We start from the raw sequence: 13,051 nt of genomic DNA on the forward strand, positions 1-13,051 counted from the left end.
AGTGAATTCTTCTCTCACATTACTTCCAGTCTGCTCTGTATAAGATAATTTCATTAGATTAAGTCATATACAAGTGGTCTCCTCATTAGAATGTAAGCTCCTTGAGGGCAGGGACTGTTTTTACCTTTCTTTGTATCCTCAGTACTTACCGTAGTGCCTGGCTCATAGTAAGTGCTCAAGTTTTTTTAATTGTTTAATTCCACAGACAATTCTAGTAAAATTGTATGAGTAAAGTATGTTTCTATGGCAATTTTTCTGTAAACCTTTATGTGAAGTCATTGTCTTATTATCATATGCCTAGAACAATCACTCTATACCTGATCAGACTTAATTTTTGGCACCTACATCAAATGGAAGTTTGGGAAACATTCTTGCACCAGAAAAATGTCTCTTTATAAATGGAATCCATGTCAGATTTTAGCAGAGTAGTTTTGTTTTTGCTTTGACTATCTGAGATAATTGTGACTGCTGAGCTTAATATTCCTTCACTTATTTTTGCCCTGGGTTTTAGCAACTTCATTTAAACAAACCACCTTAAATCGTGGCATTAAACAAATCAGAAAACAGTGATTCTGTTTTGTAGCATCTGTTGCCATAAAATGGGTATGTTGTACTTCAAAATAGAAAACCTTAGTTCAACTATTTGATTTCTCCATCTATAAAACATCTTAGAGTAACAACTTACATCTGTTTGGGGGCATAAAATCTGGCACTTTGAAGAAACAGGGGAAGAGAACTATCCAACATGTCTCTGGTCTCTGAAAGTTAGATGAAGGATTTGTTTTAGCTGTAGGACTCTATTTGCTGGCAGAACATTTTTCACATATGCCTAACACATTTCCATTGTTGTCTCTTCATCTTGCAAGCATGACCAAGCCAAGGATCCTGTGCTGATGTGAATTAGATTTAAGGAACTGTTATAGATCAGAATTTTCCCTTGGCTTCAGAAGAAGAATGTCTTTCATTCCAGGAATTAAAATGTTAAATTCTTTGGGCCACCGATTAATTTGTTTTTAGAGAAAAGTACAAAATTGGTTGGAAATAAGATTATTTATGAGGACATTCAGTATAGTGCTTTGGCCTTACTTTATACCTTAATATACAGGAAAACAAGGTCAGAACACCAAAGCTTTGGGCTTCTTGGCAAGGGCATAATCACTTTGGCCATATCTGAATTTCCCTTGTAGCAAGAAGGTAGTTTGCAAAGAATTTAATCAGGAGGTCTGAGAAAGCTCCACCTTTAGAGACTCTAACTGTACCAGAAGTATTAATATCAATCAGTCACCAGGCCTTGATCAAGCCCTACCAGGTATCAGTCACTGTTCTGGTTCTGGAGTTAAGAGACAAAAATGAAATGGCCCCTGTCTTCAAGGAGCTTACATTTGATGAGGGAGACAATATGTATGCAGTTCACTGAGTTCTCCTCCCCAAATACTATTTAAAACTGTCCTTAAACTGGGGGTGGGAAGAGGAGGATGATAAAAGCATTATTAGCATCCATCCACCATAATATGCTCAAAGGAAGTTTATAGAAGAAGAGAAAAGAATCGTTCTTCTCACCATTTCTCACCATCTTGCCTGCAATAAAAAGAGAACTGACTTTGTAGTCTCAAGACCTGGCTTGGAATCCTGTCCTTGCCATTTACTCCTTGTGCAAATTTGTGGGACTCATTTAATCTGTCAGACTGTTTCGTCATCTTAAAATTGAGGGAGTTGGGCTAAATGACATGGAAGATCCTGGCTCCAGATCTTTTGAATTTGATTGCCAAATTTTCTTAAAGGGGTCCATACTAAATAATATCATCACTCTGAATTCCATGGAAATGTTTACTTTTTGTGGACGTTTTGGGGAAGAAAGAGGAGGAAGTATTTAAAGAGCCTCTTAAACACATCAGAAATCTAGTCTTATTCTTATGCTTCACCCTGATGTGGAGATGATCCTAGGTTCTAAAGGCCACCCAGGGGAACCCAAGTCCTCATAGATTTTACCAAGTTGGATATAATTTAAGTACAGACTCAGCAATAGATGTCTGTCATCTGAGGTAGCTCCTAACTAAAATTAGAGAGCTTTACCAACCAGAAGGTGGACTACTAGGTCACCAATGTTGGACAGTAACTCAAAAAGATTCTACTAATATACAATATACATACTGATGAACTTGCTGATTTCTACAAGGACTGAAAAAGAACCTAGTTCCTAACTGCTTAGAAAACTCTTAGAAAGTTTATGAAATATTTTAAATAACATCTTCTGAACTTTTTTGATAATAGCAAATTGTATTTGAAATGTGAGAATAGCAAATTATATGATTTGTTTTATGGTTTGTATCATTTTGATCAGAGAAAGAATTATATTAACATGATTTTATTATTTTCTTGGTTTCTTTGATTTTTATATCACCTACATTTTTTAGTTTATTCATTCTCCCTCCCCTCCCCAGAGAACATTCCTTTATAACAAACAGAGAGGGGGAAAAGACTACATCAACAAAAGAAGCAAGATATTGGATAAAGTTTGACATTAAATGCAATGGCCAACATGTATAGTCCCACCTTGCAAAGATATAGGAGAAAATACCTTCTGATGTGTCATCTTTGGGGACAAGCTTGGTCATTGTGATTTTTCATCATTCAGTTCAGTTGTTTTGTTGGTCTTACATTTTTATTATTGTTAAAGTCTTGTGTGTTGTTTTATCATTTCTATTTATGTCGCCTTATGTCTATTCATGGAAGTCTTACTGTGCTTTTCTCTATTGCATCATATTCATCATTTCCTACAGCACAGTAACATTTTGCATATATCATAATTTGTTAAGCCATTCCCCAGTTGATGGGCATCTACTTTGTTTCCAGTTCTTTGCTACCACAAAAAGTGGTAGCTCTAAACATTTTTGTGTATAACGAGCCTTTTTGTCATTAACTTCCTTGGAGAATATGCCTAGCGGTGGAATTTTTAGGTCAAAATGTATGGATATTTTAGTCACTTTATTTTCTTAATTCCAAATTGCTTTCCAGAATGGTGGGACCAAAATTCATAGGTCTTCCAGTTGTACATTAGTGTACTATATTTCTATAGCCTTTCAAACATTGACTATTCCCATATTTTGACATCTCTGCCAATTTGTTGACTGAGATAATTTTCATCTTAGTCTCATAGCAATAGCATGTGTAGATATCTCTGAATGCAAAATAATGGGGCTCTAAGAGGCTTTACAGGAAAATCTGTTTTTGAATGAGTAATAATTTTTATATTTGTTCCCCTTAGAAAATGAAAAAAATTAATTTTAAAATGTTCAGTATTGGTGTATTTTTCATTTGGCATTTTGCACAAAGTCCTTTTGAGCTATGTAGATTCTATACATCCATTGGCTAGGTCTAAAATTGGTGTGACAATTTGTTGTTAGTAGTGATCTCTATTTTATTCATTCAGTTAAGTAAATATTTGTTGGTGCTGCAGGGGCAGCTGCTATAGACATTCTTACACAATCTTATTTCATTTGTCAGTGGAATAGCTTTTTGTTACCCCAAATTGGAAAGGAAATGTGATCACTGCTCTTTTGTTACAAGGGCCTGATAACAAAGAAGTATGTTTGACCTTTTTTATGGGGCTCTGAGATGCCTCATGGGATGCAGCATATTGTTCCAGATGACAAACGTCCTCTGAGATTTCAGTTTGTCAGCTTAGTGTGAGGTAGGGGCATTGATTTCTTCTCATTCTCACTTCCTATCCTACCAAGATTGGTGACACAGTTTCTGTGGCAGGTGTCTGTCAAGCTCAGTTTTGTCTATCAGACTAATTGAGAGATTCATATGTTAGTCATTAATCACAGCAGAGTAAAGCAAATAATACCCAGGGCTTTGGGTTTGGAGAAAATATGAATATTAGAGTAACTCCCAAATGTTTTAAATAAGTAAAGTGATTCATCCACCAGAAATTACTAGTGTGCATTCATATGCATATTAGTGACTTCCAAAATAATCCCAGTTCAGTTTTCAACAGGGATTTCCCTTCATTAGAATCTTTGAACAAATTATGTAGTTGAAATTAAGGTAGAAATTTATTGCCTGTAAAGACAAATCAGCTCTAGCGTTTGCTTCTGCGGGAGGCCTTTTCTTCTCTTCGCAGCAGCCAGTGTCTACCCCTTCAAAGATATCTCCTGTGTCTTTTGTATATATTGTATATGTACTGATTTGTGTATGTGTTGTCTCTGTGTGTGAGCTCCTTGAAGGCAAGGACTGTCTGGCTATTTCTGTTTCTACATCATTTTAAAGTTTATAAAGCACTTGGCTTGCAGCAGTGTGAGGTAGGTAGTATAGGCAGTATTATCTCCATTTTTTAGATGAAGAAACAGAGATGCAGCCTTAAAGTGGCTAGCCTCTGCTCACTGAGATAAGTGATGGAGCCAGGATTCAAATCCAGGCCTCCTGACTCACGAGCCAGCATCCTTGGCCTATACCACACTGTCTCTCTGATGATATATTATTCTGTTGAGCATAATTTGTAAGATTTCCTCTTCAACATCTTTTTTACCCAAAGATAGGAGAGTAATGCATACCCACACACACACACACACACACACACACACACACACATGCACACACACACACACACACATATCAATGGAAAATGTTGAATTTGGAGAACAGAGTAATTTGACCTGACAAGGAAATAACTCTACCTAGAAACCAAAGCATTAGGATCATAACTTTCTACCTGGAATGGGTTTTAGTCCAACTCTCTCATTTTATAAATGAGGAAACTGAGGCCCAGGTAGCAGAAGTAGCTCACCAAAGGTCACATAGGCACCAGTTGGTATAGCCAGGATTCAAACCCAGTGTTCTTTTCCCTGTGCCATAAATAAATGCTTCGACTTTAAGTTACTCTAGCCTTTAACCTAATCAGCAGCCCTTTTTTAAGCATATCCCTTACCACAGCTTGCTTTCACTGTCCAAAACCTATTCTGACTTGGGCTTACACACTAGCATGGGTGCCATGGGAGATCAGAGGTGAATACAACATTATTTCCTCCCCCACGGAGTTTTCTGTCTAATAGAGGGGCTGAAACATGTACCAGTAAATACAGTCCAAGGTAAAATGTGACACTTTCTCTAAGAGGAAGGAGTTCAGAAATTGAGGGGAAGTGGGACAGATTCAGAGGGAGATGAATCGTCGGGTTTCAGATTTAAGACTCAGATAATTGCAGTGAACTTTAGAAGTTATCTCTTTTATAGCTCCATGCGAGCTTTGTCTAGATATAGCCCAACATTAGAATTTTTGTTGTTCAGTCATTTCAGTCGTGTCCAACTCTCCATGATCCCATTCAGGGTTTTCTTGGCAAAGATACTAGAGCGGTTTGCCTTTTCTTTCTCCAGCTCATTTTACCGATGAGGAAACGGAGACCAACAGGGTTAAGTGACTTGCCCAGGATCATACTGCTAGTAAGTGTCTGAGGCTGTATTTGAACTCAAGAAGATGAGTCTTCTTGACTCCAGGCCTGGCTCTCTGTGCACTATGGCGCCACCTAGCTGCCACAACATAGGAATAAATGTTTAAGCTGAATTTACTAGTGGTAACAGGATATAAAGGTACTACTGTTATTAGAGCAGCCCTCCCTGTCCCTCCTTTCCCCTGCCACCGTAGAGCTGGCACAGAGTTTGATAGCCCTTTTCATTTCCCTGCTTCAAGATATCTATTTATAGAATGAATTTAATGGAATTTGCTTTTCAGTATGCATTAATGCTTATTTACAAGTGATAACTGAGAGTCTACTTACTAAACCCTAATTCTTCTTAATTTATGCACTCTATCAGTCCTGCCAGCCTAATTTGTTTGTTTGACATGTTTTTGTCTCTCCGTAGATTCCTTTCTCTCTTGTGCAGTTTCCTCTGTGGGAGTCCTTAAAAGTAAGTTATTAGATACATCCATTTTTAAGTTACTTTATTATCATAAAAAGCAATTCTTGTTATTATTAATGTATTGGATTCCTATGAGAATCTCTCTTGAACTATCACAGACATCCCTGATTTTACATAGCTTCTGCATATGTGGCAAGTTAAAATGTTTCTATGCCACGCCATGAAGAGAGAGTCAGGTTCTAATTAGTTGAAAATGTCAACCTAAGTGTGGTATGTACATTATAATACTCAGCCTCTTGAAAACTCAGTCTCTGTGGCAATAGGAAATGATGGTAGTGTGTGAAATTAATCCACCGGTATTCCCAAAATCTCATGGTGGGCAAAGATTTCAACTGCTTTTTTTTACCCATAATTTCTCCCTTTCTTTGGTCCACACTCACAGAGTTACATAGAGAGCACGGGGGTAGAAGGAAGGAGAGCAATCCTGCACAGAACTGCCAGCTGACTGAGCTTTCCCTACACCTGAAGGAAGGGCCAGGGCTTAGTGGTATAGTAAGGCAAGGCTGTTGGATTCCTTTCTCTCCAGCTCCCCAAGGTCAAACACTGACGCAGCCAATAGTGACAGACGGGGCAGGGGAAATTGGAGAGTGAGACGTCCTACCCCCTTGAGAGTCACTCCTTGTCACACTGTAGCACAAGACATGCAGCTTCTTTTCACCTAAGGAAATGACTCCTTGTGGCCATGCAGAATCCACTGTTGATTACACAATCTGCACAAGAAGGAAGTAGTTACTCACCTCTCAGTGATTAGGTATAATTGAGAGCCAAAGAATACATCTCAAAAAGGGTCATCAAAATATTAATATTGTTGCTAGCTTTAAAAAATGCTTAGTTGAAAAATAATAGGTAGAAAATTGTTTAATTCCAATTTTTTAATAAGGACAAAAAATTCTCATTGAGTATTCAGAAATATTTCTCTTAAGTCATACTCACCTAGAATGTATATCATTTACTCGATGAAGCTGGCATTTTTTGGCCATTTTTCTAGGCAATGCATTGTGAAAACAGCTTTCCAAAACAGTGTCTCAAGGCATGATGTAATTGTTAGCCAATGAGGTCACATTCCATTAGCATAACGGCAACATTTTTTTTTTCTGAAAAAGGAACAATGAAGCCAACAGCTGTTCAGCAAAAAAGACTCATTTTGTTTGTGTCTCAATAACCAGTAGTGCCACAGACTTTGCAAACACCCACATTCTCTCACATCATCTTGTATGTGGGTATGTGTGAGGCATCGAAGAGAAAAGTCCTAAGGTTTGTTACTTTTTCCACATTACTGATGTTTATGAGATTCTGGTTAGTTATAAAATATCACACATTGCCTGGAATAGTGAGAGTACATACTATACTCCATAATTTCCTAGTCATTTTCTCTGAGAAGAAATTATCTGATGCCTTCAACATTTTTTTTTAATCTCCTGAAAGTGAATTACTTAACATAATTTGATGAATTACATTGTTATATCATCTCTATTATTGTTGTGTGTTTATAGCCTAACACTTTTAAAGAAAACATTTCTCAAGCCCACAAGGATTGTATGATATCAGAGGAGGATTTATCCACTATTTTCGTGTGGTTGTAGTTCTCAGAAAATGGCTTCCTTCACCTCATTCTTGTTTTAATCTCATGTCTTCATATTGCAGTAAAATTCTTGACTTTTCTGTCTTCTGGCATATGCAGTCATCTACTTCATCTTTCTTTCATTCTTTCACATGACTCTTCATATTCAGCAAATGCTAAGTACTTGCTGGGTGCTCACCATGCTAGCTTCTAGCAGAAATACCAAGTGGAGTTAAGATACAATTCCTGTCCTCATTGAGTTTACTGTCCAGTAAAAGAATTCTTCACTTAGGGTCCATGAACTTGTTTGTTTGCTTTTTTAAACACTTCAGTAACTATTTCAATCTAATTAGTTTCATTAGCCACTCTATATATTTTATTTATGCTTTTAAAAACACTGTTCTGAAAAGGGACCCATCAGTTTCACCAGATTGCATGGAGATCCATGATGCAAAAAATGTTAAGAACTCTTTTTCTAGTAGGAGGGTAACAAACCATAGAGAAGCCCAGTATTACATAAGTACATTAGAAAATTACAAAACCAAGCATTCTGTGAGATTGGAGGGTGGATATTTGATACAGACAGAAGAATCAGAAAGAAACATTAGAGAAGAGGTGGTATTTGGACTGAACGTTAATGCTAGGAGTTCAGAAGGCAAAGAGAAGGAGGCCATTCCAGGAGCAAAGGACTGGATATCACAAAATACAGAGTATTTGGAAAGGACAAAGAATTGCTCAGTTTACCTATGCCTTAAAGAAAAGCATACTGGTGGCATTATGACAAGTGAATTGGCAGTGGGAGAGAGTAAAGACAAAAAAACCTTTACTTTTAAGGAGAGTGTTGCAGTAGTCCATGCAGGTGGTAATGAGGACCTCTACTCAGATGGTGACAATGAAAATAGAATACAGATTGAGAGAAAACAGATGTGAGAACTATTTCAGAGGTAGAATTCACATTGATTTGATTACTGATTGAACAAGAGAGTCAAGGGAGAGTCAAAGATAACACCAAGGGGGAGGTGGAACCAAGATGGCAGAGAAAAGCCAGGAAGTTGCCTGAGCTCTCCCCAGTTTCCCTTGGAAACAGTGTTAAATCAAGCATTTAAATGGATTCTGGAGATGCAGAACCTACAAAAAGACAGAGGGAAATAATTGTCTAGCTTAAGATAACCTAGAAGGACTTCAGGCAAGTTCTGTCTCACTTGGATAGAAGGGGAGCACCACCAGCATAGAGAGTGTCAGGACAAGCCAGCAGGATCTGGGCCATAGCACATATCACCAACTGAGACCTCTCGGTCCTGGCTCTGGAGGCTAGTGGCACAGCAGGCCAGCTGTGAGGCCTCCTGCCCCAGTGCAGAACTGCCAGCCCGGGAACCCCTGGCACAACAGGTGTGGGTAGGCCAGGCCACCCCAGTGCAGTGGGCAAGCTGCCAGCACCTGAGGCCCCAGCCTAGAAAGCCAGTGACCAGGCCCATGGTCCCCAGCACAAGAAGCTTGGCAGAGTGTCCCCTATGCCCCAGGAGTGGAGCTTAATTTAAGAGTCATGAAATAGGCTTAAGAATGAGTTAAAAACAGAAAAGAGTCCTGACCATAGAAAGCTACTGTGGTAACAGGGAAGAGCAAAACACAAACTCAGAAGAAGACAACAATGTCAAAATGCCCACATGTGAAGCCTCAAAGGGGAAGGTGAATTAGTCTCAAGACCAAAAAGCCTTCTTGGAAGAGCTCAAAAAGGATTTTAAAAATCAAGTAAGAGAGATGGAAGAAAAATTGGGAAAAGAAATGAGAGTTACGCAAGACAGAGTCAGCAGCTTGGAAAAAGAAGTTTAAAAATTGACTGAAGAAAACAATTCCTTAAAAAATATAATTGGCCAAATGGGGGAAAAAATCCACTGAAGAAAACAACTCCTTAAAAAGTAGAATTGGCCAAATGGAAAAGGAGGTACAAAAGCTAACAGAAGAAAATAATTCCTTAAAAATTAGAATTGAGAAAGTGAAAGCTAATGACTCTATGAGACATCAGGAATCAGTCAAACAAAATCAAAAGAATGAAACAATAGAAGAAAATGTAAAATACCTCATTGGAAAAATAACTGGCCTGAAAATAGATCCAGGAGAGATAATGTAAAAATTATTGGACTACCTGAAAGCCATGATCAAAAAAAGAGCCTCTTTCAAGAAATTATCAAGGAAAACTGCCCTGATATCCTAGAACCAGAGGGTAAGATAGTAGTTGAAAGAATCAAAATTCTACCAGTCACCTCCTAAAAGAGATCACAAAATGAAAACTCTAAGAAATATTATAGCCAAATCCCAGAATTATCCTGTCAAGGAGAAAATACTGCAAGCAGCCAGAAAGAAACAATTCAAATATCAAAGAGCCACAGTCAGGATTACACAGGATCTAGCAGCTTCAACATTAAAGGATTGGAGGGCTTGGCACATGATATTCTGGAAGGCAGAAGACCTTGGATTACAACCAAGAATCCACTGCCCACCAAAATTGAGCATAATCTTTCAGGGAAAAGATGGATATTCAATGAAATAGGGGACTTTCAAATGACCAGAACTGAACAGAAAATTCAGTCTTTAAATACAGGACTCAAAATAAGCATAAAAAGGTAAATAGGAAAAAGCCGTTGTTATTCAATAAGGTTAAACTGTTTATATCCCTACACGGAAAAATGATAATTGTAGCTCTTGAGAACTGTATCTCTTTTAGGGCAGTTGGAAGGAGTATATATAGACAGGGTATGGGTATAAGTTGACTTTGATGTGATAATATAAAAAAAAATTAAGGAGTAGAAAAAAAGGATTATACTGGGAGTAGAGGAAAGAGAGAGGCAGAGTAGGATAAATTACATCACATGAAGAGAAACAGAAAACCTGTTACAGTAGAGGGAAAACAAGGGAGGGGGTGAGCATTGTTTGAACCTCACTCTCATTGGATTTGACTCAAAGAGGAAATAATATACACACTCAGTTGGGTGTAGAAATTTATCTTACCCCATAGGGAAGTAGGAGGGGAAAGGGAAAAGGAGGAGCTGATAGAAGGGAGGACAGATTGAGGGAGGTGGTGATCAGAAGCAAAAGAAGGTGATGAGGAGGGAAAGGGTGAAAGAGAGAAAAGTATAAACAGGGAGGAAAATGAGATGGAGAGAAAGACACAGTTAGTCATCATAACTGTGAATGTGAATGGGATGAACTCTCCCATAAAATGGAAGGGGATAGCAGAGTGAATTAAAAACCATAATCCTACAATATGCTGTTTACAAGAAACACATTTGAAGCAGAGAGATACACACAAAGAAAAGGTAAAAGGTTGGAGCAGAATATATTATACTTCAGCTAAAGTATAAAAAGCAGAGGTACCAGTCTAGATCTCAGACAAAGCAAAAGCAAAAATAAACCTAATTAAAAGAGATAAGGAAGGAAACTACATCCTGCTAAAAGGTACCATAGACAATGAGGTAATATCAATACTAAACATATATGCACCAAGTAGTATAGCATCCAAATTCTTAGAGAAGTTAAGTGAGTTACATGAGTAAATAGACAGCAAAACTATAGTAGGGGGGACCTCTACCTCCCTCTCTCAGAACTATATAAATCTAACCACAAAATAAACAAGAAAGAAGTTAAGGAGGTGAATAGAAATTTAAAAGAGTTAGATATGATAGACCTCTGGAGAAAATTGAATTGGGATAGAAAGGAATGTACCTTTTTCTCAACAGTACATGGCACCTACACAAAATTTGACTATGTATTAGGACATAAAAAAATCTGCACAATCAAATGCAGAAAGGCAGAAATATTAAATAATCCTTTTCAGATCATGATGCAATAAAAATTACATGTAATCAAGGACCATGGAAAGATAGATTAAAAATTAATTGGAAACTAAATTTTTTTTTAAATTTTTAACATGTGTTTTTAAAACTTTGGGTTACAGATTTTCTCCCTTCCTCCCTCCCCTCCCACCCTCATTGAAAAGGCAAGCATCTCAGTACAGGTTAGAGATGTGTAGTCATGCAAAACACTTCCATAGTAGTTCTGTTGTGAAAAACTAAGTATATTTCCCTTCATGCTATCCTACCCCCCATTTATTCTATTCTCTCTTTTGACCCTGTCCCTCCTCAGGAGTGTTTGCTTTTGATTATCCCCTCCCCCAATCTGCCCTCCCCTCTATCAACCCCCTGCTCTCTTATCCCCTTCTCCCCTTATTTTCCTGTAGGGTAAGATAGATTTCCATACCCCATTGTGTATGTTATTCCCTCCTTAAGCCAAATCCTATGAGAATAAGATTCACTCATTCCCTCTCACCTTCCCCCATTTCCTCTCCACTGTAAAAGTCTTTTCTTGTCTGTTTCATGTGAGATATTTTACCTCATTCTACTTCTCTGTTTCCTCCCAGTATAATCCTCTCTCATCCCTTAATTTTATTTTCCAGATATCACCCCTTCATCTTCAACTCACCCTGTGCCCTCTATCTATCTATCTATGCATACATGTAATTTTTTTTCCCTCCCAGTACCCTAATACTGACAAAGGACTCATGAGTTACAAATATCATCTTTCCATGCAGGAATGTAAACAGTTCAACCTTAATAAGTCTCTTATTATTTCTCTTTCCTGTTTACCTCTTCCACGTTTCACTTGAGTCTTGAGTTGGAAGGTCAAATTTTCTATTCAGCTCTGGTCTTTTCCACAGGAATGCTTGAAAGTCCCCTATTTCATTGAATGACCATTTTTTATCCTGAAGAATTATACTCAGTTTTGCTGGGTAGGTGATTCTAGGTTGTAGTCCTATCTCCTTTGCCCTCCGGAATATCTTATTCCATGCCCTCCGGACCCTTAATGTAGAAGCTGCTAAATCTTGTGTTATCCTGATTGTGTTTCCACAATACTTGAATTGTTTCCTTCTGGCTGTTTGCAATATCTTCTCCTTGACCTGGGAATTCTGGAATTTGGTTACAACATTCCTAGGAGTTTTCCTTTGGGGATCTCTTTCAGGAGGTGATCAGTGGATTCTTTCAGTTTCTATTTTGCCTTCTGGTTCTAAAATATCGGGGCAGTTTTCCTTGATAATTTCTTGAAAGATGATGTGTAGGCTCTTTTTTTGATCATGGCTTTCAGATAGTCCAATAATTTTTAATTTTTAAGTTCTCTCTCCTGGATCTATTTTCCAGGTCAGTTGTTTTTCCAATGAGATATTTCACATTCTCTTCTATTTTTTCATTCCTTTGGATTAGTGTTACAGTGCCTTGATTTCTCAGATTGTCCCTAGTTTCCAATTTCTCTGTTCTAATTTTTAAGGAAGTATTTTCTTCAGTAAGCTTTTGGACTTCCTTTTCCATTTGTCCAATTTTGCTTTTTAGGGCATTCTTCTCCTCGTTGGCTTTTGGACTTCTTTTGCCATTTGGGTTAGGCTATTTTTTAAGGTGTTATTTTCTTCACTATTTTTTTGGGTCTCCTTTAACATCACTCTCAGTTTTTCCTCTACTTCTCTTACTTGCTTCTCAAAATCCTTTTTGAACTTTTCCATGGCCTGGGACCAATTCATATTTTTCTTGG

General features: G+C 37.8%; 1 protein-coding gene across 1 annotated transcript in view; it reads left to right on the plus strand.

Annotated features, from left to right (window-relative positions):
* Positions 1-13,051, plus strand: part of SLC25A26 (solute carrier family 25 member 26) — a 160,513-nt gene that overhangs the window by 112,136 nt on the left and 35,326 nt on the right. The window contains exon 6 of the mRNA XM_027863847.1: positions 5,860-5,904. Within this exon, the coding sequence (XP_027719648.1) occupies positions 5,860-5,904 (45 nt within the window). The remainder of the gene's footprint in view (positions 1-5,859; positions 5,905-13,051) is intronic.

Source organism: Vombatus ursinus, unplaced genomic scaffold, assembly GCF_900497805.2.
Source record: "Vombatus ursinus unplaced genomic scaffold, bare-nosed wombat genome assembly UNPS02014773.1, whole genome shotgun sequence".
Classification (NCBI taxonomy): Eukaryota; Metazoa; Chordata; class Mammalia; order Diprotodontia; family Vombatidae; genus Vombatus; species Vombatus ursinus.